The sequence below is a fragment of the Ranitomeya imitator genome, chromosome 1, assembly GCF_032444005.1.
Source record: "Ranitomeya imitator isolate aRanImi1 chromosome 1, aRanImi1.pri, whole genome shotgun sequence".
Classification (NCBI taxonomy): domain Eukaryota; kingdom Metazoa; phylum Chordata; class Amphibia; order Anura; family Dendrobatidae; genus Ranitomeya; species Ranitomeya imitator.
The window spans coordinates 1187760053-1187785098 of record NC_091282.1 but is presented as its reverse complement, the minus strand read 5'-3'; the positions used below and the strand labels follow the sequence as shown (position 1 = coordinate 1187785098).

The window sequence follows — 25046 nt, the reverse complement described above, 5'->3', positions numbered from 1 at the left end:
ACCCTTAAGATGCAAAGTGTCAGACCTTCACCGATCAGCTGTTTGCAAATCCTGTGACTGCCTGAATTACCCAGTGTATGGAGCTGGGACACCACAGCTCACGTCTCCACGTTCATTGTAATGGGAGGTGACCTGCATTACCCGAGAACATCCAGTATACGGAGCTATGGTGTCCTGACTCTGCAAATAACTGAGCGGTGGGACTGCTGGTTGTTGGGCCTCTACTGCTTTGATGGTGACATCAGTATCTAAATCCTGAATAACCATGTTTATGCTGGAATCCCCATGTCTTTATGAATCTCTGTTAACACCATTATTAGTATGGGTTATTCTGGATTCGTGAGATGGTACACTGGCCCTATCATGTCAGGGATGACCTCCAACTTCCTACCACATGAATCAACTTCCTTTTGTGAATGCCACACTTCTGCATTTAGGGCTGACAGTCCGCAGCTCCTTGCCTACAGATCTGCTGGTGTTTCAGTAGAAATGTTCATTCTGAAATAATTGTAGTTTTTCCTTTGTGGGAGCAGGGGTGTAATAAATCTATTGATGGCCATAGTAGTCAGTATGGCTCTTTTAGGTATGTTCATATATGCAGTGTCTATAAAAAGTCATATCTGTATTTGGTAGGTGTTCAAAACTTGTTTTCAATGTCTTTTAAATGGGGTCTATTAGCAGATTTCTCAATAAAACCTGCATACGTTATTAAATGGATCAAATTATAATAGATTAAATGTTTAAAAAGTTGGATTTAAAGGTTGTTCTAAAGTTCTAATGTGGTTTAAAATTACTAAGTGCTTGCAGAAACCAGCAACTTTGCAATTTTACTATTTATTAAAAATCCTGCAGTCCCATAGTCTCCGGTTACCTAGGTAAGTAGCTTGTGCCACTAAGAGGCCCCAGTCTATATTATTTACAGTGGCATGTAAAAGTTTTGACACCCCTAGTCAAGTTGAATGTGAAATGATCTCAAAAAGGCCTAAAGTGAAAGATTGGACAATCTGCTCCCTGTACTCTTCCCGGACTGCTATCCTTCAGCCTCTGTTCCAACACTGCTGTAGCCTGCTGCTGTGGACCTTTCCTGCAGCTCCAATTCTCACTAAGGGTACGTTCACATTAGCGTTTTGCGGGGCTGCGTCGGGCGCAGCCACGGCGACGCATGCGTCATGCGCCCCTGTATTTAACATGGGGGCGCATGGACATGCGTTGTCTTGCGTTTTGTGATGCATGCGTCTTTTTTGGCGCAAGCGTCAGGGCGCAGAGGACGCAGCAAGTTGCATTTTTTTTTTGCGTCCAAAATCATGCCAAAAAAGTACGCATGCGTCACAAAACAATGCGTTTTGCATGCGTTTTTGTTTGCGTTGTGCGTTGCGTCGCCGACGCAGCTCCGCACAACGCAAATGTGAACGTAGCCTAAACGCTGTCACTGCTGCTGGTCCTGGATGGCTGGGCTTCTCCCTTGGCAGCGTTAGGGGGCCACTGTGTTGTCCTGGGCATTAAGCCCGTCTGGACGGTCTGGGCACTCTGGCCCACCTTAGCTGTTAAACAGGAGCTAAAAACAGGAAGTTCTCTAACTTATCCCACAGTGGCTCCTCCTATGTTAACTATTCACATGCTAGTTCCCTTATTCTTATCTCAGCCATCTGCGTCATCCAGGTCAAGGACTGCGTGCAGCAGCCGAGTAGAGGGGTGGAGTGAGTGAACCGAAGCCACGCCCATCGGGCTGGACAGACCCTAATAGCATATATAGCGAGAGATATATAAAAAATTTTATCGGTGTTAGATGGGGAGTCAGGGGTTACATAAGTATTTAGGGAATGCATAGCTGACACTGAATAAAATGATATTTTTATCTGGTAGGACAGAAAAGTGGTGACAGGTTTCCTTTAATTAGCCTGTTAGGGTTACGGCTTTTCACTATCATCATTAGGCGATGCAAATTTCCGCAGTTTTATAAATCCTTTACCCGTTTCTCATAGGACATAGTTTGCATCCTGATCTGTAAGAACTGCTTACGTTCTGTGTTATATCACAAATGACGGCCATTTCCAATGTTTGTGTCTGTAGCTAATGCATGGTGGAAATGATCCTGAAATAATTTTCTCCTTTATTGCTCCTCATTTTTTTTTACATTCCTTCCATTTGGCCTCTTCTTTTTATTCTAGATACAGAACGCCAGTGATCCCGGACATGCCTTTGACTTGTATATACTTGTTGTCCTGCCGGGTCTTGGCTACAGGCAGTATTCTATAAAGATGGAGAATACTGAGCCCGGGAAGGGAACCATGAATGTGGTACGACAGGGGAAATTTTCTAGAAAGTTATCGGATAAACCTAAAAACTCCATAAAGAGGATAATGCCTGTGTCCAACGACTGCTACACTCTATGGATAGACCTGGACACTAACTTACTTGTGAGCATAACAGATAGGTGAGATGTTTTATATATTCCTAATTTTAAGGAGGTTGTGAAAAATGTAAAAAGAAAGACTCCTGATTGTTTAAAATGGCCTTCAAGCAAGTCTACCAGCTCCAACCTAAAAATTTGTTTATTGTTCCCTGCAGCGCCACTACAGGCGAAGGGAAGAATTACATAGTACTTGCAGAAATTGGTGGTTGGTTTGTGTGATGCTGGGCAGTAAATGAGGATCCTGAACAGATTACTCCCTGAACAGATGACTCTCTGTATTTATTGACAATTTCCTAGTAGGCTTTATGAAAATTGTTCTTCTATACTGGACAATCGTGTGACTTCCGCTAAGGTATACCTCCGGCCACATTTTAACTAGACTTTTCTGGTTTTGTTTGTTCAGTTGCATTGAGAGAGGCCACGCATACGCATGTATTCAAATCGCATCGGGGAATCCTGATTGCTTGCAGCGCGTGCTGTGTGGATTCACAAGTCTGCAGTCACATAGGATGACTGCAGACTTGTAGCCTCAGGCCAGACATCCCTTATAAAGCTTTGTGAATGGAGTCTTAGACACCTAATGTTGGATCGATCTCCTATTTATGGTGGGTGGGGTGCACATGTGATGTCCCACTGCCATCTTGAAAAAAAAAAAAATTATATATATATATATATTTATATTTATAAATATCCTAGGGTTTGTGTCTTGCAGATGATCAGATTGCTCCTAACTTTTGAATCTCTCTGTATTAATTAATATGTATTATTATTAATTGCAGGGAGAGAAATGACACCGTTCAGATCACTCAGGAGTTTTTGGAATACCATGCGAATGGGGATACTGGTGCTGGGCCAATATCTGATAACTACATGTTTTACTCTAATGGAAATGCGGTTCCTGCATCTAAGTCCGTGGGACTGGAGATTGTGACAGGGAAACTAGTGTCAGAAGTGCGCCAGTATTTTTACAGGTAAACGCTCTCAGACAGATGGGTAGATGGAGGCTCCATTATCTTTCATCTTTGTATCAAACAAGATAACTAGTGTTTTAATATTCCCCCTACAGAGATGTGAACCAGCAGAATTACACCTACGCCATAGTCTCTAGACTCTACCATGTCCCTGATGGCTATGACAATACACTGGCATGCCGGCCCATAGAGCAGCAATACAGAGTTGGCCCCTTGGAACGCAATCGTGAAGCCATAATCCGAACACAGACCAATCTCCAGACCAATAAGAGGATTTATACTGATGACAATGCCTTCCAGATGCAAGCAAGAGAATTCAAGATATACGATAGTAATACAGTGGCAAGGGTACGATGGAGGACACAACCAGCACTCGATGTAGCAACGTTCCTTATCAATGTCTCTTCACTGACTATGCTGAAATGCAGGATGGATCAACAAAGTTATTTCAGGTACCTCACAACCTATTTAAAGTTTTTTTTTATTTTCTAGAACTATTACCCAATGGTCCGTACAGCATATATTGAAGATGAGAAGACCAGACTCGTCCTCCTGGCTGAACGGTCACATGGAGTCTCCAGTCAAGATAATGGTCAAATGGAGGTATGATGGAAAAAAAAAAAAAAAAAAAAAAAGCTTAGAGGACCTGTCACCAGGTCAAAAGTATTATTATTATTATTATTATTATTATTATTATTATTATTATTTATATAGCACCATTGATTCCATGGTGCTGGACATGAGAAGGGGTTACATACAAGTTCCAGATATCACATACAGTAAACAAACTAACAATGACAGACTGATACAGAGGGGCGAGGACCCTGCCCTTGCGGGCTTACATTCTACAGGATTATGGGGAAGGAGACAATAGGTCGGGGGTTGCAGGAGCTCCGGTGTTGGTGAGGTGGTATCTCCAGTAGTGGTGAGGAGGCAGCGGTGTCAGTGCAGGCTGTAGGCTTTCCTAAAGAGATGGGTTTTCAGGTTCCGTCTGAAGGATCCGAATGTGGTTGATAGTTGGATGTGTTGGGGCAGAGAGGTCCAGAGGATGGGGGATATTCGGGAGAAGTCTTGGAGGCGGTTGGGTGAGGAGCGGATAAGTGTGGAGGAGAGAAGGAGGTCTTGGGAGGACCGGAGATTACATGAGGGAAGATATTGGGAGATTAGGTCAGAGATATATGGAGGAGACAGGTTGTGGATGGCTTTGTAGCTCGGTATTCGTAATTTGAACTGGATATGCTGAGGGAATGGGAACCAGTGAAGAGATTTGTAGAGGGGGGAAGCGGAGGAGTTGCGAGGAGAGAGATGAATTAGTCGGGCAGCAGAGTTAAGGATGGACTGGAGAGGTGCAAGGGTGTTACCAGGGAGGACTCAGAAAAGGATGTTGCAGTAGTCGAGGCGGGAGATGATGAGGGCGTGCACAAGCATTTTAGTAGATTGACAGTTAAGGAAAGGAGGGATTCTGGAGATACTTTTGAGCTGGAGGCGACAGGAGATGGAAAGAGCTTGGATGTGCGGTATGAAGGACAGGGCAGAGTCAAGGGTTACTCCGAGGCAGTGGACTTCCGGTACGGGGGAAAGCATGATGTTGTTAATTGCGATAGATAGGTCCGGTATGGAAGATCTATGAGATGGAGGAAAGTAGTCAGAGAGTAGTCAGGTTTTGCTCTTATTTTATTCCTCCTGCTTCCCTGAATACCGCGTTTTTTTTTGTTTTATTTTTGTAAATTCGACATAAGGTTCCAGAGACATGGGTTCTAATTTTGCAGGGGTCTTCCAAGTGGGAGTAGCTGTATTTACTGGGTACGTATCATTGGGCCACTCTGCACAGTTAACCTTTAAGCACCTCTTACTTGTAAAAACCACAAAAATTTGCATTGTGTAAAGAGTACCGTATCCTTGGCTATATAAAAAAAAAAGAGAGAAGATGAGCAGTTTTATCTTTTCTTTGTGTTTAGATTATGTTGCATAGAAGACTGTGGAACAACGTGGAATGGGATCTGAACTACAACCTTACACTGGATGATACGTCTATAGTCAGGCCCACCATCTGGCTCATGGTGGGATCCAAAGAGGTCACCAATTCTTTGTACCAGAGACTGGGGTTGTATTTGGAGCATAAACCATTGGTGATGTTAAGTCCATCAAAAGGTAATTTTTTTTTTTTTTATTTTTTTTCTCCATCTTTTGTGTTACCCAATCATTTTTCTGAAAAGCTGTCTAATCACGATGGGAAGTAGATATACAAAATCTACAAGGTCTGGTTCAAGCAGTATCAATATTACATCCGAGAAGCAAAGACTATCAGGATTCTTAAATTTAGACTAGGAGGTCCTGACGACACTGGTGAAAAAAAATGTGTTTATGTTGTGCCAATATGTAAATCTAACTCCATTGATCTAGATTTTTTTAAAATATATTATTATAAAGTCTTCACTTTCTTTCCTCTAATCGTTATTGATGGTCAGGGCACAGAGAAACTGAAAATCTCATGGAGGCTGATGTTCCAGTTACTTTGCCCCCTAATATTCACCTTCAGATCCTAAGTATTCCTGGATGGAAGTATTCTTCAAACCACACGGAGCACATGTGCACCGTACATCAAGGTAGGGGACCATTCTTATTAAAGTTTACACCATCCATTTCCTCCTATGCAGTCGTCCAAACCGCAAGAGCCGTGACTCTCACATTTACCTAAAAGGGGGATTCGGAGTGGAAGACCTCCTTTATTATTAGCACCTTTTTATTAACCTATTTATGACCATATATTTTCTTCACCACCAATGACTTGAAAGGGATTTTTTCGAGTTTTGACCATAATAAATCAATAAGATTAGAAGGGATATGTCTACATACCATAAATCCTATATGAAGACCTCCTCTGCATTTCCTGTGAACTGAAAGTGGGTAATAAATGCAGTCATATTAATCTGTACAAGTCTCTCAAGCTTCAAAAAAAATCACACATCAATTTTTTTTTATGGACAGAGCTAAAAAGTGATCTATTTTTATGGACTGTCCATTGCAAGACCTAATAGTCTCCTAACATTGGCATGCCAGGCTTGACATGTCACTCTCTGCAAATAGAAACGTTACCCCGGTAAGATGCCTCATTGTCCGCAAATTCAGATTCTGGTTTGGTTTTTATCCTAAGTCATGTGACCAGGCTCGTTAAAGGGTCCATATTGACTTTTAGGGTTGTTACTTCCAATAGGTGGCGCTAGAGTTCTAGTCCTCTTACTCTCTGAAGAGATAATTTGCATACTTCATTTCCCAGAAGAGCATTGCAAGGCTTAAAAGTCTCCTGACCCTGGCATGCCAGTATTGACATGTCACTCTCTGCAAGGAGAAATGTTACCCCTTGGATATAGACTGTCCCAAAATTTCTGGACGATTGGCAAACCTTGGCTGCAGTTTGTCTTTAAATTTAAAAAAAAAAAAACCTGAGCTTTTTTCACAGTCCCAGAGTCTCGGCCTTTGTCTGTTATTGTTTGCAGCGCTGATGTCATGTGACAGTGCTGCAGCCAATCAGTTGGCTTAGTGGCTTGTGCTGTCAACTTGGGCAAAAACGTTGAGCTCACTGATTGGCTGCAGCGCTGTCGTCAGAGCTGCAGGCAGTGACGTACACCATGAGCAGCAGCTAAGATTCGACGCTAAGCCCAGGGTGAGTGAATAAAGCAAAGTTGTTTGGTTTTGTTTTAAAACTGCAGACAAGGGGACAGGGTTTTTCCGAAAGTGTAAAACCCCTTTAACCTCACACTGCTGAAATTCTACAGCAGAGGTTTAACCCCCTTTGTGACCATATAACTTAAAACATGCATTTTAAACGCTCAGGGAGTATATGAGCCCACTCTTTACAGTGCAAATCCCGAAACTGCAGCGATTGGAGCTAGCTCCGCTTGTTGCAGTTTAACACGTTAGCTGCTGTGGACAATAGCACCTGTGGCATCTAAGGGCTAAGAAAGTGTGAGTGAGGTGCTCTGCCAGTTATAAAAAAAAAAAAAAAAAAAATAAAATTTAGTTTAATTTTTTTTATTTTTATTTAATTCTTAATACATGTAAAGAATATATACTTATAAAAGTTTAAGTTACTCCCCTTTTCCCACTTAAAGTAAATCTAAAATAATGCAGCAAATATATGTAATGTGGATTTTATGTGAAAAAAAAAAATATAATTACTGGGGAGTAGTGATGAGCGAACGTGCTGGGATAAGGTGTTATCGGAGCATGCTCATGTGCTAAACGAGTGACTTCAGCGTGCTCGAAAAATATATGTTCAAGACCCTGCGGCTGCATTTTTTGTCGGTGTTAGACAGCCACCGCAATACATGCAGGGAATGCCCATATGTTGTCGCTGTCTAACACACGTGAAACATGCAGCCGCCGGGACTCGAAATATAATAATCGAGTATGCCGAAGACATCCGATAAGCACCCGAGCATGCTAAGATAACACCTTAGCCGAGCACGTTTGCTCATCGCTACTGGGGAGAGTTTTCATAACAAAATGTCATATAGGGTGATCAAAAAGGCGTAGGTACCCAAAAATTATACCAATAAAATCTACAGCTTAATCTCATAATTTTTTATTTATTTATTTTTTTAACTATTTCCACCTTTTCATTTTTTCCCACAAGCTAATAAACGGGGTGATGCAGATTTTAGCCGTGTTCTTTTAAGGATGCAGCACCTGTATGAAGATGACGAAGACCCCGTCCTCTCCAAATCCGCTACAATAAATATCAAGGTAATTCAAGGCATCTCCTTTCTAAGGCCTCTTTTCCACTTGCGAGAAACACGTCCGTGTCTCGCATGTGGAAACTAAGCTCTGGCGCCGGCACTCCAGAGCGGAGCAGCAACACATGGAGCCGCACGCTCCGCTCCGGAGTGCCGGCGCCAGAGCTTCGTTTCCACATGCGAGACACGGACGTGTTTCTCATAAGTGGAAAAGAGGCCTAAGAGGATATTTGGCACAGGATAAACGCACCACCCTCTGATCTTTACCATTCCTTATACCTGTAGTACCCAAGTATCATTGCTTGCTCTGTGTATAGTGCACGCTCCATTTGGTAAAGTAGAACACTGTGCTATGGTGGCCGCATGCATCAAAAAAGACTGTCTTGTCTAACTTTACACCCCTTTTTCGTTGACTGACTCTGATACAGAGTTCTTAGGTCTCCAATTTTCGCTTATGAGTGCCATTAGTGTTTATCTGTAATAGGCTATGGGGCCATTAACATGTCTGATATATATATATATATATATCGGCAGGGTCGGCGGGTGAGGGGGAGAGGGCGCTGAGGTATACTTGCCTAGTCCTGGCGGTCCTGGCGCTCCCCCTGCCGTCCCACGGTCTTCGGTGCTGCAGCTTTTCCCCTCTTCAGCGGTCACGTGGGACCGCTCATTAAAGAAATGAATACGCGGCTCCACCTCCCATATGGTTGGAGCCTCCTATTCATTTCTTTAATCGGCGGTGCCGGTGACCGCTGATAGAGGAAGAGGCTGCGGCACCGAAGACCGTGTGACAGGCAGAGGGAGCGTCAGGACTGCCAGGACCAGGTAAGTATGTTATATTCACCTGTCCCCGTTCCAGCCGCCGGGCGCCGCTCCATCTTCCCGGCGTCGCTCCGCTCTGACTGTTCAGGTCAGAGGGTGCGATGACGCATATAGTGTGCGCGCCGCCCTCTGCCTGATCAGTCAGTGTGGAGAGACGCCGGGACGAGACGCTGGGAGCTGCAAGCAAGAAAGGTGAGTATGGCTTTTTTTTTTTTTATTGCTGCAGCAATGGCACAGCTTTCTATGGCACAGCTATGGGGCAATACTGAATGGCGCACAGCACTATATGGCAGCTATGGGGCAATAATCAACGGTGTAGAGCACTATATGGCAGCTATGGGGCAATACTGAACGGTGCAGAGCACTATATGGCAGCTATGGGGCAATACTGAACGGCGCAGAGCACTATATGGCAGCTATGGGGCAATACTGAACGGCGCAGAGCACTATATGGCACAGCTGTGGGGCAATACTGAACGGCGCAGAGCACTATATGGCAGCTATGGGGCAATACTGAACGGCGCAGAGCACTATATGGCAGCTATGGGGCAATACTGAACAGGACAGAGCACTATATGGCACAGCTATGGGGCAATAATGAACGGTGCAGAGCACTATATGGCACAGCTATGGGGCAGTAATGAATGGTGCAGAGCACTATATGGCACATCTATGGGGCAATAATGAACGGTGCAGAGCACTATATGGCACAGCTTTATATGGCACGTCTATGGGGCAATGATGAACGGTGCAGAGCACTATATGGCACAGCTTTATATGGCACATCTATGGGGCAATAATGAATGGTGCAGAGCACTATATGGCACAGCTTTCTATGGCACATCTATGGGGCAATGATGAACGGTGCAGAGCACTATATGGCACAGCTTTATATGGCACATCTATGGGGCAATAATGAATGGTGCAGAGCACTATATGGCACAGCTTTCTATGGCACATCTATGGGGCAATGATGAACGGTGCAGAGCACTATATGGCACAGCTTTATATGGCACATCTATGGGGCAATAATGAATGGTGCAGAGCACTATATGGCACAGCTTTCTATGGCACATCTATGGGGCAATGATGAACGGTGCAGAGCACTATATGGCACAGCTTTCTATGGCACATCTATGGGGCAATAATGAACAGTATGGAGCATTATATATGGCACAGCTTTATATGGAGCATCTTATGGGGCAATAATGAACGGTATGGAGCATCTATTTTTATTTTTGAAATTCACCGGTAGCTGCTGCATTTCCTACCCTAGGGTTATACTCGAGTCAATAAGTTTTCCCAGTATAATATATACATATATACATATACATGCCATAATTTGCAACTAATTAGATTTTGTGCACCTCTGTGGGCCCCCCCAAAAAAATTAAGGCTTGGCAGAAGGGGGCGAGGCTACATTTGGCTATATACAAATGTATTATAATTTACTCCAGGAAGTAATGCAAATGTATGTAGATTTGATATTTTTGGTGCACACACGCTGCTTAATCAGGTGCATTTTACACCAGTGTTTGTTTGTTTTGTTTGCTTTTAAGACCTCTACCCTGCTGTATTTTTGGGTAAATGGTGGTGTTAGAACACAGCAAGTCAGAAAACCCAGGATGCTTCATATGAAAGGGACCACCCACTGGACACTGCTTTATATAAAAAGACAAAAAATGCTCTACATCAATTTACCAACCATGACATCCCAAATCACAGGGCATTGTACAGGGACTAAAACCCGTTCCACACATCTCTTGAGCCGAATGTACCACCCTCATAGGCATATTCGGTATGATGCTGCTGAGATCAGGTCAGGGGACCAATGTCCGGGCCTGACATCACTGTCCATACTCGGACCGTCATTGTTGAATGTTTGAAACCGGCCTTGTTGTTTTGGGGTTTTTTTTCTCCTCTTTTGCACAAGTTACATAAATAAATTTCAGCCTTATCCGCTGTCATAACTGTTTGATTTGTTAATATGATGATTAAAATGATTTTTAGCCCAAAATTAAATAAATTCAAGAAAAAAATATCCCCAAAGTTGACCAACCCCTTTAACCATAAACCTCTTACTATCTTGGCTATACAGAATTTTCCTGGAACGAAACCTCCTAACGCCAAGCTAATACAATTATGCCTGGTGCAGGTCCTCGGGGGCTGTACATGACACACATTTCAAAGAAGATATAAAAAAAGGAATTTTCTGTGTCATGCTTTGGCACCGGAGGTTCCTGCATCCGGCATAACACAATGGGGCTGATTTAAAAAAAACAAAAACAAAAAAAAACTGTCTTTGATGCCCGTAACAAGCAATCTGAGCTCAGCTTTCATTTCTTAAACCGTTCTGGTAAAATATAACCTGCGCTATGATTGGTTACTAAGAGCTACACAATGGTTTTTTAGATGAAATCAAACCCAATGTTTTATTTTGTGTAGAGTGATGCTTTAAAGAGTTTTGACCCCTCAAAACGGCTGTTGGCACTAGCTAGGTGACAGCATACCTAGTTTTATGGTCATACTTCTTGCAAGAATGAGAAATTCAAGTTTAATTTCCTCCTTACTGCAATTGTAAGTGTCCTGTGGGTGGTCATTTTCATATGAAGTGTCCTGTGGGTCAGGGGTGTCAAACTGCATTCCTCGAGGGCTGCAAACAGGTCATGTTTTCAGGATTTCCTTGCATTGCACAGGTGATAATTTAAATCACCTGCAGAGAATGATTCCAGCACCTTGTGCAATGCTAAGGAAATCTTGAAAACACGCATGGTTTGAGGCCCTCGAGGAATGCAGTTTGACACCCCTGCTGTGGGTGGTCATTTTCATATGAAGTGTCCTGTGGGTGGTCCTTTTCATATGGAGAGTCCTGTGGGTGTTTCCTTTCATGTGAAGGGTCTTGTGGGTGGTCCCTTTCATGTGAAGGGTCCTGTGGGTGGTCCCTTTCATGTGAAGGGTCCTGTGGGTGGTCCCTTTCATGTGAAGGGTCCTGTGGGTGGTCCCTTTCATGTGCCGGGTCCTGAGGGTGGTCCCTTTCATGTGACGGGTCCTGTGGGTGGTCCCTTTCATGTGACGGGTCCTGTGGGTGGTCCCTTTCATGTGACGGGTCCTGTGGGTGGTCCCTTTCATGTGACGGGTCCTGAGGGTGGTCCCTTTCATGTGACGGGTCCTGAGGGTGGTCCCTTTCCTGTGACGGGTCCTGTGGGTGGTCCCTTTCATGTGACGGGTCCTGTGGGTGGTCCCTTTCATGTGACGGGTCCTGTGGGTGGTCTCTTCTGCACTAAATGTTTCCTAACTCCTCCCCTTTGCTACCAGCGGTAATGGACTCCTTGTTAGATACTTCAACCATCAAAGCAGAGCGATGGGAATAATGCGCATTCAATTAGAAAGGCCAGGATACTTCACTTGAAAGGGACCGCCCATGGGACACTATCAATTGTAGCATGAGGAGAAGTAAAACTTGTTTTTCTAGGTCTTACAAGTGGCATGAACATCAAGCTACATAAGTTTAACTACCTTTTAATCTTGTTTCCAAGTTTTTTATGGTCAAGCTGTTTCAAAACTACAGCTCCCAGCATGCCCTGAGAGATGCAAGCTGTTAAAACATGCTATGGGTTTTTGGGTTGCATCATCTGCAGGCTCACAGGTTGGGGAATCCTGCTTTGATTGCATGGTAATTGAAGCCATAATATGGTGTATTACTTCTTACTGATCTATAATATTTACACAGCTGGTCACCACCAGTAAAGATCCACACCATAAAACATATTTTCATATACTCTGATAGGGAATTCTCCGATAAGGAGCTATTCCTATATCAATTTTACTGCCTATTAATTTTTTCAGGTATTCTTGAGATATTAACGCTTTTCATTTTACAATTTGCTGCCTTGGAGACCGACCAACGCGGCAAGGTAACATAACGTGCAGTGCTTACAGGCTTTTTTCCCATTGAGCTTGTAAACGCTGCTTTGAAACTGGCTAGCATCGCTTGCCAGATATACAGCAGCGGTGGCCTTTCTCCTAGTTAATGAGCTGAAAAGTGTTAATATCTCAGGAATGGCTGCAAATTGTAATAAGAAGTAAATTACAAAAGTGCTTGTCTTTCCAAGCACTATCCAACAACGCCCATGTATGAAGTTGGACATAGCCCTTTCATCTACTATATAATTGTCTAAGGGTCACTTCTGTCTTTCTGTCTTTCTATCTGTCACGGAAATCCCAAGTCGCTGATTGGTCGCGGCAAAACGGCCATGACCAATCAGTGACGGGCACAGTCCGGCGCTCCGTACTCCCCACAGTCAGTGCCCACAAAGGGTTAATGGCAGCGTTAACGGACCGCGTTATGCCGCGGTGTAACGCACTCCGTTAACGCTGCTATTAACCCTGTGTGACCAACTTTTTACTATTGATGCTGTCTATGCAGCATCAATAGTAAAAAGATCTAATGTTAAAAATAATTAAAAAAAATAAAAAATCATTATATACTCAGCCTCCGTTGGCCCCCACATCCAGCCGAGGCCTTTCCCGCTCCTCATGACGCTCCGGTGACCGATCCATGCATTGCGGTCTCGCGAGATGATGATGTAGCAGTCTCGCGAGACCACAACGTCATCATCTCGCGAGACCGCAATGCACTCTTGGGACCGGAGTGTCGCGAGGAGCATCGGTAAACGCCTGGGCTGGATCCGGGGGGCCGACGGAGGGCGAGAATATAACTATTTTTTATTTTAATTATTTTTTAAACAGGGATCTGGTGCCCACATTGCTATATACTACGTAGGCTGTGGTATACACTACATCTCTGTGCTATATACTATGTGGGCTGTGCTATATACTACGTGGCTGTGGTATATATTATGTAGCTGGGCAATATACTACATTGCTGTGCTCTATACTACGTGGCCTGGGTTATATACTGCATGGGCTGTGTTATATACTACATCTCTGCTATATACTACGTGGCTGTGCTATATATTACGTGGCTGTGCTATATATTACGTGGCTGTGCTATATATTACGTGGCTGTGCTATATATAACGTGGCTGTGCAATATACTACGTGTCTGCTATATACTACGTGTCTGTGCTATATACTACGTGTCTGTGCTATATACTACGTGTCTGTGCTATATACTACGTGTCTGTGCTATATACTACGTGTCTGCGCTATATGCTACGTGTCTGTGCTATATGCTACGTGTCTGCGCTATATGCTACGTGTCTGCGCTATATGCTACGTGTCTGCGCTATATGCTAGGTGTCTGTGCTATATGCTAGGTGTCTGTGCTATATGCTAGGTGTCTGTGCTATATGCTAGGTGTCTGTGCTATATGCTAGGTGTCTGTGCTATATGCTAGGTGTCTGTGCTATATGCTACGTGTCTGTGCTATATGCTACGTGTCTGTGCTATATGCTACGTGTCTGTGCTATATGCTACGTGTCTGTGCTATATGCTACGTGTCTGTGCTATATGCTACGTGGCTGTGCTATATGCTACGTGGCTGTGCTATATGCTACGTGGCTGTGCTATATGCTACGTGGCTGTGCTATATGCTACGTGGCTGTGCTATATGCTACGTGGCTGTGCTATATGCTACGTGGCTGTGCTATATGCTACGTGGCTTGTGCTATATGCTACGTGGCCTGTGCTATATGCTACGTGGCCTGTGCTATATGCTACGTGGCCTGTGTTATAGAAACAGGAACACATGGGCTACTTGCACAGTGAACAAGTCTGTAGGAACATGTTCACACACCACCAAGAAACCTGAAGACACAAAAGAGAATAGTAAAACCAAAAACACTCAGTTTGAAAAAAATTGCAGTAATCCGCAAGTGCTAGTAAAATATGTAAAAAACAGGGTATTTGGTTCATACGTTTTTTGCAAAAAATGTATACTAAGCTGCTCTACCAATCTTCACGGTATACCCATATCAGAGCAGTCCTAACTAATGTATGCAATCCCTATCTGATGTATTTATAATACCTGATCATCTGTATATTACCTGTGTGAACTTTTACTAGCACTTGCGGATTACTGCAATTTTTTTCAAACTGAGTGTTTTTGGTTTTACTATTCTCTTTTGTGTCTTCAGGTTTCTTGGTGGTGTGTGAACATGTTCCTACAGACTTGTTCACTGTGCAGGTAGCCCATGTGTTCCTGTTTCCATAATTGTTCCCTTGTGTCTACAAGACTGGGGAGTTCCACCACTCCTCTTGGGCTATCTGCACAAAAGCTGTTCTACTCTGTATGCACACATGGCTTTTTCCTCTCTGAACCCTGTTCACACAGGTAATATACAGATGATCAGGTTTTTAAATACATCAGATAGGGATTGCATACATTAGTTAGGACTGCTCTGATATGGGTATACCGTGAAGTTTGGTAGAGCAGCTTAGTATACATTTTTTGCAAAAAAACGTATCAACCAAATACCCTGTTTTTTACATCTTTTACTAGCACTTGCGGATTACTGCAATTTTTTTCAAACTGAGTGTTTTTGGTTTTACTATTCTCTTTTGTGTCTTCGTGGCCTGTGTTATATACGATGTGGCTGGGCAATATACTACGTGGCTGGGCAATATACTACGTGGCAATTTGAACCACGCTTCGCTAATTGATCGCGACCGGCCGAATCCTGTGTGTAAATTGCATTATTCTGAAATCTTCATAAAAATATACTACATACAGATTGTAGAATACCCGATTAGGATAATCATCTACAGAAATCATTGACCTGCATTACATAGACAGCCTATTAGTATTTATTGGCACTGTGTAATGAATGCTTGATTTCCTAAGCAGTGATGTTGAAAACTTAAGGGAGTCTGTCATCCCCAAAATCGTATATGAGCTGCGGCCACCGGCATCAGGGGCCTATCTGCAACATTCTGTAATGCTGTAGATAAGCCCCTGATGTATCCTGAAAGATGAGAAAAAGAGGTTGGATTATACTCACCCAGGGGCGGTCCCGCTGTGGTCCGGTCCGGTGGGCGTCACAGTCCAGTCCAGCGCCTCCTATCTTCATAGGATGACGTCCTCTTCTTGTCTTCACGCTCCGGCGCAGGCGTACTGTCTGCCCTGTTGAGGGCAGAGCAAAGTCCTGCAGTGCGCAGGCGCCGGGAATCAAGCTGGGAAGGTCTCTGTTATTGGGCCTTTCCCATCCTAGAAACACCATCCTGCAGCCACCCCAGAAGTGGAGCATCACATTAGATTCGCCAGTTTCGGCACATTCCCTTCTCTCTTCCTGATTGCCCTCATGTGATGGCAATAGGGGTAATTTTAATGGTGTTTGGGGTTCATGTCAGCTGTGAAGTGTCCAAAAACACTGTTGACATCAAAATCTGGTGTTAGTATTCGAGAGGAGTCTATCAGACACCCCCATTACTAACTCGGTAATAAAAAGTAAAAAAAAAAAAAAAACACTTTTTTTTTATAAATCAGCCCCCCACACTTTCCCTGGTTCATCGAACCCCATGCAGGTCTGACGTAGTCCACGAATGGAAACCTGAAAAACATAAAAATTGGGACATAAAAACAAGACACTGTCCTTTGTTCACGAAGTTTTTTTTATTAAAAAAAAAAAAAAAAGTTTCACCCAGGTCTGGCATAATCCAGCACTTCCCACGACGTTCCCCGAATCTGTCGCATAAAGCCTGTGGAGTCTGGTTCTGAGTCTCCATAGGCTTTAGCAGCAGCCACTCCCGGCTCACGCTGCTCTCCGAGACCCGGCGACTGTGAAGAGCGGTGACCTCAGTAACATTATCGCTTATCAGAGCCGCCGGGTCTCACTGAGGGTAACGTGGGTCAGTCCGAATACAGCTGAGGAAAAACTTGCAGGTCAGCACTGACTCATTGATTAACATTAGCATCGCACTTGGCGTATTTATACCCATGTGAACGAAGCCTTATAGAGTGATACTTGTTAATCAAGTGCATCCGCGCAGATATGCCTATTGGGATCCGACAACGCTCCATAACTACGCCCGGAAGCGGCACAAGTGGCTGGCCAGATGCTGGTCCCGTTGCTTTCCCAGATACAGCCATAATAATGAAAAGTCTACAGTTTGCTAGAGGCAGATAACGCCAGGGCTTCTTCTATTTACTAGTGCTTGTATGAATCGCAGGGAGGACGTTCTCTTCAGACACAATATTTTCCTCTGAGGTTGACCTCGTGTTCTCACGTGCTTTCATATAGTCATCGCTCTATCAGACCACAATGACTTCAGAAAAAGTGTCTGAAGCATGGGTCATTTCCAGCTAATAGGCTCTTAATATATATTCTAAAAGAAAGATTAGGGGGGAAAGCCAGGCACCATCGTGATGCTAGAAGGGCGGGAATCTCCCTCAAACCATAATCTGGACTATTGGTTTGAACTGATAGCCATAGGTCTAATGGAAGCGGTTTTAACATATTACTTGTTAGATGCATAGGCTTGAATGCATTAAAATACTTAGGGATTCCATGGTAAAAAAAAAAAAAAGACATTGAAGAAATAAATGAAAGCTTATTAATCGAATAAAAAGCAAACCATTTGTTTTTCTTAACTTTTTTTTTTTTTTTTTATTAAAAAAATATAATTTAGAAAAAACAAGATAATTTATGACCATGTTAGCGTGGGCTTCTCGTACTAAATTTTCTTTTTATTTAAATTTAGCTTCTTCTTCAGTCTCTGGGAACCGTGAAGTTAGTGGAGGAACGCTCTCTTACTGGAACCTGGGACCTGGCCACCATGAAGCGGTGGAAGTGGAAGTCCACCCAGCAAAAAGACAGTGGTGGGTTCATAAATAGTTATGACTGATTGGGAAGTAAATGCTTTCCACTGATTTATTTATTTATTTTGTTGAAAATTTCCTCTTATTCTCTGAAAATCCTTTCCCTCCAACTGCAGCTTGTTCTAAAAAAAAAAAAGTGTGCTTTACTCACTCTCCCCAGGTCGGGCGCAGAGGCTCTGTCACTGCTACAGGCAGGTACGGACTGGGACTGGTATTCAGCCCTGGCATTTAAAATCACACAGGCCCATGCCGCCCCACCTCCGAGCACCAGATGGGGATATATTACTAACTAGCTATTGAACCCGTTCTACGCCCGGGTGGCGAGCATTTATATTGGTATATGGTCTCCATCCTGTCATGTGCTGCTCCATCCTGCGTCCCCATCCTGTCATGTGCTGCTCTATCCTGCGTCCCCATCTTGTCATGTGCTGCTCCATCCTGCGTCCCCATCCTGTCATGTGCTGCTCCATCCTGCGTCCCCATCCTGTCATGTGCTGCTCCATCCTGCGCCCCCGTTCTGTCATGTGCTGCTCCCATCCTGCGCCCCCGTTCTGTCATTTGCTGTTCCCATCCTGTCATGTGCTGCTCCCATCGTGCACCCCCGTTCTGTCATGTGCTGCTCCCATCCTGCGCCCCCGTTCTGTCATGTGCTGCTCCCATCCTGCGCCCCCGTTCTGTCATGTGCTGCTTCCATCCTGCGCCCCCGTTCTGTCATTTGCTGCTCCCATCCTGTCATGTGCTGCTCCCATGCTGCGCCCCCGTTCTGTCATTTGCTGCTCCCATCCTGTCATGTGCTGCTCCCATCCTGCGCCCCCGTTCTGTCATTTGCTGCTCCCATCCTGTCATGTGCTGCTCCCATCCTGCGCCCCCGTTCTGTCATTTGCTGCTCCCATCCTGTCATGTGCTGCTCCCATCCTGCGCCCCCGTTCTGTTATGTGCTGCTGCCATCCTGCACCCCCGTTCTGTCATGTGCTGCTCCCATCCTGCGCCCCCGTTCTGTCATGTGCTGCTCCCATCCTGCGGCACCGTTCTTTAATTTGCTGCTCCCATCCATATGCCCCATACGCTGCTCTATAAGATGCTCCATGGTATATGCCCCGTATCAGGTGGCGTAAGTAACAAATAGCTGTGGCATGAAGTGCCACAGCCTCATGCCACAGCAATTTGTTACTTGCGCCACCTGATTCCTTTCCGCCGCCAATTTCTTGGTCCTCCTGCTGGCGGAATCGGCGCCTGCGCAGTCTGCACTTTCCGGCGCCATTTTCTTGAAGACACACTGCAGTGTGTCTTCAAGAAAATGGCGCCGGAAAGCGCGGACTGCGCAGGCGCCGATTCCGGCAGCAGGACCAAGAAAATGGCGGTGGAAAGGAATCAGGTGGCGTAAATAACAAATTGCTGTGGCATGAAGTGCCACAGCTTCATGCCACAGCAATTTGTTACTTACGCCATTCCTTTCCGCCTATTTTCTTCGTCCTCCTGCTGCCGGAATCGGCGCCTGCGCAGTCCGCGCTTTCAGGCACCATTTTCTTGAAGACACACCTGCAGTGTGTCTTCAAGAAAATGGCGCCGGCAGTGTGTCTTCAAGAAAATGCCGCCGGAAAGTGCGGACTGCGCAGGCGCCGATTCCGGCAGCAGGACCAAGAAAATGGCGGCGGAAAGGAATCAGGTGGCGTAAATAACAAATTGCTGTGGCATGAAGTGTCACAGCTTCATGCCACAGCAATTTGTTACTTACGCCTTTCCTTTCTGCCCATTTTCTTCGTCCTCCTGCTGCCGGAATCGGCGCCTGCACCATCCGCGCTTTCCGACGCCATTTTCATGAAGACACACTCCGGCTCCTCTGCCTGTGACTGGTAAGTGAGAGGTCGGCGCCGGCGCGCATTAAGCGCGTCATCGCGCCCTCTAAACTGCCACAGCAGAGGACCCGGGAGATGGAGCCGCACGCAGCGCTGGAACGGGGAAAGGTAAATATACTTACCCTCCTGGCGGTCCCTGACTCTCCGGTGGAGATCGCGGTATGCGTTCAGTGCTTACGCATACCGCGATCTCCTGGGAGCGTCACTCTGTGGGGGCCAGACTGCGCCGGCGCTTGCGCAGTCTATAAAGGCTTCGGACAGAGTGACGCTCCCAGCGTTATATTATAGATATTACCCTGGATTGAAGATAGCAAGATTTACTACAAGATCAATATTTCGGAGTCAGCGACTTTGTGCTCCGTCACAAGTCTAAACAGTATGGGTGTCTTAAGAACACTGATTCTATTAACAACGTAGCAGACAAGGCAGCCCACAACCAGACCGGCCCTTCTGTCATTTGCCAGATGGCCAGTCCGGCCCTGGCTACAGGTGTCTGTTATTGTCTGCAGCGCTGCCAGTAGCGGAGCTCAGCGGCACTGCCAGAGTTGACAGCACGAGCTACTGAGCTCATCCATTAGCTGCAGTACTGTCAATGCAACATCAGCTTCAGACAAAAACCGGCATCGGGAGCAGAGGTGGTGACTACTGGACCTGGGGAGGTTGAGTAAAGCATAATTTACTTTTTAAAAACAAACTGCAGCAGGGGAACACAGAGTTCAATAACTTCTTTAAACTGTGCTTTTTTGGTTCTTTTTTTCTTCCCCTACAAGCCTCTATGAGGAGCCTAAAAAACGCATGGTAACATCATTTTATAGTATTGGTAGATTGTTATTCTCCTACATGTATGTAAATACCAATACTGCAGACTTGGATCATGTCATCTGCACAACAGTGCGCTCCTCCACCCTTTAGTATCTTCCTTTGAAGCCCCCTCTTTCCTTAGATCAAAGACCAGTACCTTATAACCCGTCAGCCACACCGTAAGGAAGAAATATGAGTCATTTTTTAATTTAATTATCACTATAGAAGTATTTTGTTTCCTGAAATTACAGATATACCCAAACATAACGGGTACATCTCATAGTAGATTCTGTGCCTCCTATACACTAAATGTAGAATTTCTCCACTTCGGAGTTGTGAACAGGGGGAGCAGATGACCCCCATTCTCCTATGATTTGGGTTGCGGAATTTTCATGTATCAGGCCTATATTGCATATGCTGCTGCCGGTGTAGCGTTTTCTCTCCATTCCGGTTATCCGATCGGGTCCTTGTAGCTGCACTTTAACATTTTGATTCCCTATGATTGAATTATATCACTACAGGGATTCTTTTGGTTTATATAAATCAAGGTTAATGGGGTTGTCTGGGATTAAATCCTCTGGTCCGTAGGGTTGCAGCTGTAGAAAATAACAAATGTCACTCTCCTGACATCCAGAAAAAATTTTTTTCGACCACTGTTCTGGTCTTGACAGGCTGCAGCGGTGATCTCAAAACTATAACACACATGACTGCTGCAGCCAATCACTGGACTCGGCAGTTCCTCCCATCTACATCAGCAGAGCCGCTAAGTCTATCGATTGGCTGTAACCGCCATGAGCGGTGTAGTAGTGATGTCACCGTTACAGCTGGTCAATGAAGACTGGAGTAGCAGTGATGAGGCAGCACTGGACTTGGGTAGCATGGATATTGCTGTTTGTTACATTCTATAGCTAAAACCTTGGGATAAAAAGAATTATTTCATAGACAGCCTTTTAAGGTGTACCTACAGATTCAAAGTAATTCAATGTGTCAAACTGATATGTCAGAAGTTTCCGACTTTGGGTTTCTACACCACTAAACTTGATTCTCTGAAAAAGCCCAACGCTCAGCTAGACCCTTTGCCCGAAGTCATAAATTTTGATTGTTGAAATTCCCTTGTCAACCCACCAATTAAAATGTATGACTTTGAGAAGAAAGATTTAGCTTGCCACTGTGCTTTTCGAGAAGTATGACCATCACTTTGTCACATCAACATTTTTCTGAAACTACAGGTACACTTTAATGAACCGTAAATATAAATGTATTCAATTTCCTAACACAATTTGTATTTCCTCGCCTCTCCTTGCTGTCATGGAATGGAACAATTCTTATTTACATCCAGAGGTTACAATTAGAGATGAGGGAATAAATTGAAGTGAAATCGATTTCTACCAAAATCCACATTCGCCAAGTGCAGATCATTTTGCACGGTAATTTGTTTTTGCAAAGGTTCAGCAAAGTGGCACCATATTTCTGAACCATAAAGGGCTATGAAATGGTTAAAACCATTTTGTTTTTTAAAAAAAATCCTTAGTCGCCTCTTTGGCCCTTCCAATACTCGCTGTCATCCATCCGGTCTTTGTCACATCTTTTGATTCCCCGCCGCTCTCGCTGAAATCCCAAAGACTCTGAGAAGATGCGGCAAGGACCAGATAGGCGGCGAGGACAGAGGGGCTGGAGAAGTGAGCGTTGAGGACAGTCTAAAGCTTTTTTATTTTTTTATAACATTCTGTTCACTATGCTCTAGGGTCTGGAGAGATCTCGGAGCATAAAAAGGGGCGATACATTTGCAGAGAATAACTAACTTCTTCGCAAAGAAAATTTCACAGGAAAAGTTTGCGTGAACAAGCAAATTCAAATATTTCTGCTAGAGACTGCTACCAGTTTGCTACATTTTATATCCATTTTGCGGAATAAAAAATAAATAAATAAATAAAAAAAAATAATCAAAACCACAACACGTCACTGAGAAAAGCCTACACTTACCAATAAATGGTAAAAATGGCAGACATTGTGCAGGATAAGGACAGGACCTTCATCATATAGTGCACCATGACTATTAGTTACTATTCTAGAATACACCCGACATGTGCAACAACCTATTTCCCCCTCTTGGCTGTGATACGATGTAGCAAATCCTTGGGGTGAGAGATTTGGGCAGTTCATTTACTGCACTGAGTAAAATTGCAGGAAATACTCCCATGTCACAGGGCGTTTACGCTCGGCATGGGTTTCAGCCTCTGGATTTGTCTTCATCAACTGACTGCAAGCTGGAATCTTGGCAATCATGAGAGATGAAAATCTAGAATCTATTGGGCAAATGGGGAACTTTTTATTATTCCCCTGGTCGTGTACCCAAAAGATAAACCCAGCTCGAAGGTAATGTGAGCATTAGTTAATTTGTGGTTTCCTGAATCGGGGTCTTGACATGACTGTGTCTATTCTGCGTTTTGCAATCTGAAACACTGAAAAGTAAATAATGCACAAATCTCAGTATCTATGACGGGTCTGCTTGGCATGGAATTATGAATCCCGTCTGTTAGTCCCTACCATCGATCACATTTTTTTTTTCCTCCACCGACATTGGAAACCATACCCAAGTAGTTTCCGTTAACAATTAGTGTTAACTTTATTCAATTCCTCAGCATTATTAAAATCTGCTTACGGTCAGTGAAAAGAATACTTCACAATTAGAGGGTGCTGTCAGCTCTGAGAAGTAGATACAATTGTGTACAGTATAGACCATGCTCTGTGAGCTAAATATGAGTTTGCTACAATGTATCAGTCTGTGGTCCAACTGTTAACCTCACAGAGCATTGTCTAGACTGTCTACAATTGCGTGCAGTATAGACCATGCTCTGTGAGCCAAATACGAGTTTGGTACAGTGCATTAGCCTGCGATCCAGCTGTTAAGCTCACAGAGCATGATCCAGACAGGCTACAATTGTATCCAGCTGACTAGCAATGTATTGATTTGCAGCTTGTGAATGTAAGCAAGTGTTTTCTCGATCACTGACAGCAAACCGAACATTTGATTACAAAGTTATAGAACTTTCTTACAAAAAACTAGCCTTTTTTCAGAATTGTTGGATATAGCTATGAAGCAGCAGTGAAACTGAAAGATGAAGTTCCCTTTGCTGATTTATTATATTAAAGCAGTGAATATGTTTTTAATGTACTTATTGCTTATTTAATATGCTAATTATTCCTAATAATCAATGTATTTTTTTTCCTTTTTTTCTATGTAGATGAGAGAATGTCTGCGAAAAGCACGGAGGACTTTACTGTAACTGTTTCACCAAAGGAAATAAGAACTTTTTTTGTATATTTTCAGTAATCACTAGTTCTTGTGCTATGGAAAAAGTAGTTTGTTTTTGTTTTATTTTATTTTTTTGTGCCAAATGGACTTCAGAACAGGGGATGTGAATAGATATCTGGTGGTCTTCAGTGTTGGGTAAAACCCGACATTGGTACCTGGTGAGTGGGAATCTTTTCAGTGAACTTCATAAATTTATTATATGGAAGTTTTTGCACTTTGACCATTTCTGCCTAAACTTTAGCGACCAAAGAGATGTATTATATTGTAAAAAAAGTCAGTTGGCTATATTATGTACATGATGCTTCAAATACATTTTTACAATTAAATTTTCACTTTTAAATGAGAAATATATATTTTTATGGCTACATTATTAGAGTTTGCATATTCTGCCCGTGTTTGCGTGGGTTTCCTCCCAAGTTCTCAGGTTTTCTCCCACACTCCAAAGACATACTGATAGGAAATCTAAATTATGAGCCCCAATGGGGACAATTATGATAATATTTGTAAAGCAGCGGCGTCCAAAGCTGAGCTCCGATTGTTAATGTTAACCATTTAAATGGCAGTGGCATTTAAAACTCACAGTTGTCAGTGCTCACAAACACTAGATCCCATTAGCCCCCCCATAATGCGATTATCCCCCCTTCTGAAGGTCCCTGCCTTCTTGGTGATCCTGTGAAACCGAGTCACAGCCTGAGTTTCATAGGAGACAGTGATTTTCACTATATACTGCAATCTATAGTAAGGGTGCTTCTCACAATTAGAATATCATCAAAAAGTTAATTTATTTTAGTTCTTCAGTACAAAAAGTGAAACTCAATATGTAGAGTCATTACAGAGTGATCTATTTCAAGTGTTTATTTCTGTTAATCTTGATTATGGCTTACAGCCAAGGAAAACCCAAAAGTCATTATCTCAGTATATTAGAATAATTTACAAAAAAACACCTGCAAAGGCTTCCTAAGCATTTAAAAAGGTTCCTTAGTCTGTTTCGGTAGGCTCCACAATCATGGGGAAGACTGCTGACTTGACAGATGTCCAGAAGGCAGTCATTGACACACTCCACAAGGAGGGTAAGACACAAAAGGTCATTGCTAAAGAAGCTGTCTGTTCACAGAGTGCTGTATCCAAGCATATTCATGGAAAGTTGAGTGGAAGGAAAAAGTGTGGTAGAAAAAAGGTGCACAAGCAACCGGGATAACCACAGCTTTGAAAGGATTAAGAAAAGGCCATTCTAAAATTTGGGGGAGATTCACAAGAAGTGGACTGCTGCTGGGGTCATTGCTTCCAGAGGCACCACACACAGACGTAACCAGGACATGGGCTACAAGTGTCACATTCCTTCTGCCAATCCACAC

General features: G+C 43.8%; 1 protein-coding gene across 1 annotated transcript in view; it reads left to right on the top strand.

Annotated features, from left to right (window-relative positions):
- Window positions 1-24038, top strand: part of MAN2B2 (mannosidase alpha class 2B member 2) — a 67727-nt gene extending 43689 nt beyond the window's left edge. Inside the window, exons 11-19 of the mRNA XM_069744806.1 lie at window positions 2169-2434; window positions 3193-3384; window positions 3480-3732; window positions 3877-3987; window positions 5343-5535; window positions 5853-5990; window positions 8021-8130; window positions 17601-17718; window positions 23621-24038. Of these exons, the coding sequence (XP_069600907.1) occupies window positions 2169-2434; window positions 3193-3384; window positions 3480-3732; window positions 3877-3987; window positions 5343-5535; window positions 5853-5990; window positions 8021-8130; window positions 17601-17718; window positions 23621-23709 (1470 nt within the window). The 3' untranslated portion in view covers window positions 23710-24038. The remainder of the gene's footprint in view (window positions 1-2168; window positions 2435-3192; window positions 3385-3479; window positions 3733-3876; window positions 3988-5342; window positions 5536-5852; window positions 5991-8020; window positions 8131-17600; window positions 17719-23620) is intronic.
- Window positions 24039-25046: the final 1008 nt, after the last annotated feature.